The sequence below is a fragment of the Bison bison genome, unplaced genomic scaffold (genome assembly GCF_000754665.1).
Source record: "Bison bison bison isolate TAMUID 2011002044 unplaced genomic scaffold, Bison_UMD1.0 scf7180017864313, whole genome shotgun sequence".
Lineage (NCBI taxonomy): Eukaryota > Metazoa > Chordata > Mammalia > Artiodactyla > Bovidae > Bison > Bison bison.
Genome location: NW_011494885.1, coordinates 3241469 through 3244880, shown reverse-complemented (window position 1 = coordinate 3244880; position 3412 = coordinate 3241469). Strand labels below are relative to the sequence as shown.

Sequence of the window (3412 nt, the reverse complement as noted above, 5' to 3'; positions counted from 1 at the left end):
CTTTCAACAAACATTTGCTGCGTTTCCTATCAAGTCAGCCTCCCCTGGAATAAAACTGCCCCAGTTGTCATCTTCCCTCCAAACCAGAGGGGGCGCTGAGGGGCCGAGGGGAGAAGCTAAGGCCTCACCCGGGGGTCCCGCCCCCACCGCCCATCCTCAACTGCCCTGAGGGCTTTGCTGTCCTAGACTAGGGGGGATAAAGGGCTGGGACTTCAGGAACTTGTAGCAGTCTGGGAGAAGGAGCCCCGCTGCCTTCATCAGAGTGCCTTGCTCCTGGAAGCAAGCCTGAGGGGCTGGAGCAGGTGCATTCCTGCCTGTACTTTCCTTGGCTGCATCTGTGAAATGGGTCTAGGGCTGGAGCTGGGCGGGCTCATGCATGCACACGGCACAGCCAGCTGCTGCTGCTGCTCACTCAGTCGTGTCCCACTCTTGACCTCATGGACTGTAGTCTGCCAGGCTCCTCTGTCCATGGAATTTTCCCAGAAAGAATACTGGAGTGTGTTGCCATTTGCTTCTTCAAGGGATCTTCCCAATCCAGGGATCGAACTCGTGTCTCTTGTGTCTCCTGTATTAGCAGGTAGATTTTTCACCGCTGCACCACACGGGAAGCCCCCACCCAGCTCCATAGCTGCCCAGCAAATATTTAGTGGTCCCTCACTGCGTGCAGGGTCTATTCTAGGCTCAGCAAACACGGTGTTGTAGGGGAGAAACACAACAAACAAGAGAAGGGACTCCCTGGTGGGCCAGTAACTAAGACCCCGAGCTCCCAGTGCAGGGGGCCTGGGTTCTATCCCTGGTCAAGGAACTAGATCCCACATGCTGCAGCTAAAAACTGGCACAGCCAAATAAATTAACAAATATTTTAAAAAATTAAACAAGAGAAATAAGAAATATGTAATAGCAGGTAACAATAAGTATTATGTAAAGAAAAAAGACAGAAAAGGGAGAAAGGGAGACAGGAAGTGCTGGGAGCAGGGGGTTGTAATTTTTTGTTTATTTGGCTTCACCAGGTCTTAGTTGTGGCATGTGGGCTTTTGTTGCAGCATGTGGGATCTGGTTCCCTGACCAGGGATTGAACCCAGGCCCCCTGCAATGGGAGTGCAGACTCTTAGCCACTGGACCACTAAGGAAGTCCCTTTTATTTTTAATAGTGTGGTTGGGGAAAGCCTGACTGAAAAGCCCACGTTCTAAGGGAATGCGGGTTCCTGGTGGAAGCATAGCAGGTGCAAAGGCCCTGGGGTGGGAGCAGGCTTCTCTGAACAGCAAGGCGGCCAACGTGGGGCAAGGGCTTGAAGTCATTAGAGAGGTAGAAAGGTGACATTAGGGAGGTAGAGGGCAGGGGACCAGGTTTGTAGCTCACCTCCCGGGGCAGGAACTTTGTCCTGTTCTCTGCGATGTCCCCAGCCCCTAGAACACTGCCTGGCACAGTTGAATCAATGACAGTGAATGACTGATAGGAGATCAAAGATGTCTTCTCTTCAGACTCAGAGCCCCTAGGCTAGACTTCAACATTCGTGATCCCATTTTACAGATGGTAGTGTGAGACCCAGAGAGAGGCCAAGCCCAGCAACCCAGAACCCATCCCTGGAGACCCACACATATGCCTAGTATGGTGATAGAGAAGATGGGTGTCAGAGCCAGGCTACTTGAGTTTGAATCTCATCTGGGTCCCTTGTTGACTGTGTGACCTTGGGCAAACAGCATCACCTCTCTGGGTCTCAGTTTTCCAGTTCTATAAAATAGGGATCGAAACACTGCCTCCCTCTGAAGATTTCTAAGAGAATTAAGCAAGTGAATTTGGATTCAGTGCTCAACCCAGTGTCTGCGGCGTATATTATTACTAGTATTTTTGAGGAGAACGTGGGAGTCCCCCCTCCTTTAGAGAGCCTACTTTGTGCTTTTCTCTGGCAACTAAGTCACTGGCCTCGGTTTCCCCATCTGAACTGTTGAAGCAGGTTCTTGGCCTCTTGCTGAAGACCCCGGGAGAACAGATGCCCCCATTTCTTAATTTTGGGGGGAGTCCACGCAGCTCCTCCCCGGCACACTGTCCTGCCCCACCTTCCCACCTACAGGCAAGGGGGTTGCTAAGGTCGGTGGTCTGCCCCCTCGAATGACCCATCCCGGCAAGCGGGGAAGGGGGAGTCCGGACGCCGGCGGGGCTCTCAGCGTCTCCCCCTCCCTTTCTCTCCCCGGGGCTTGGGGACAATAGACAAGATGTTTATCCCCCGCCGGCGCACATGTTGTTCGCGGTAATGACAGTAATCAGCGGCGCTAATGCCGCATTCTCTCCGCGCCAGTCAATTCGCCTAATTACCGCCTGGGAAGCCGGATTATTTAAATTTAAATGGTGATTTATTGCGAACTTAATCAATGCTATTTTCTCTCCCCCACCCTCCCCCCAGACCAGGGCAGGAGGGGAATTGGGGCCCCTCCAACCCCACCCTAAGGACAATCCATCTTGGGGTGGGGTGGGGGGCGCAGTTGCCTAGGGTGCCCTGTCCCTGTTACCTGAGACCTCTGAAGAACACGATTCGCACACTTCTAGTAGTAAGAGTAAAGCAATAAAACATAAAATAGAAGTAATAACAATAACGTAACACTCTGTGTAATGAAGTCTGAATAATAATGAAAGTAGATATCTATCTATATATATCTGTGTTTTACATGTTCTATATTTTAACATATTATAGATTGCATTTCCTTATCATGTCTTGGGGAGTAGGATGTCAGCCTGTCCAGGGCAGGGACTTTTTATCCAGTTTGTTTCCGGCTGGGTCCAGAGAGTTCAGAACAGTAGCAGGCACACAGCAGATGCTCAATAAACCTGCAGGTGCCCATTGATAAAGGTTTCCCTGGTGGCTCAGCGGTAAAAAAAAAAAAAAAAAAAACCCCCCCCTGCCAATGTAGGAGACGCAGTTCGATCTCTGTCTGGGTCGGGAATATCCCCTGGAGAAGGAAATGGCAACCGACTCCAGTATTCTTGCCTGGAGAATTCTATGGACAGAGGGAGCCTGGTGGGCTACAGTCCATGGGGTCGCAAAGAGTCAGACGCGACTGAGCGACTAAACACCAGCACTGATAACAGTAAGTGCTACACACTGGCTGTTTACTCTGAACCAGGTGTGTTTACGGTCTTTATTACCTGGTAGACCTTTTTCTCTTCTCAGCCCTGGGGAGGGGAGGGGCTTCATCATGATTTCCATTTCACAAATGAGGCACAGAGAGGTGAGGCGACCTGCCCGGGTGTCACAATGCTGGGAAATGGCCAAGCGGGGACAGGGACCTCTGTCTTACTGAAGCTCGCCATCTTACCTGCCGTGTTATTCTGTCCCCCTCCCGCAACCCAGGCTGGGAATTCAGACGCCAGAGTCCTTGTGTTCCCTCTGGGGTCCCTCCGGTATGAGTGTGGGGT

General features: G+C 51.6%; 1 protein-coding gene across 1 annotated transcript in view; it reads right to left on the bottom strand.

Annotated features, from left to right (window-relative positions):
* NPAS1 (neuronal PAS domain protein 1) overlaps positions 1-3412 on the bottom strand; it is a 16461-nt gene that overhangs the window by 11578 nt on the left and 1471 nt on the right. The window contains exon 2 of the mRNA XM_010852713.1: positions 2067-2141. Within this exon, the coding sequence (XP_010851015.1) occupies positions 2067-2141 (75 nt within the window). The remainder of the gene's footprint in view (positions 1-2066; positions 2142-3412) is intronic.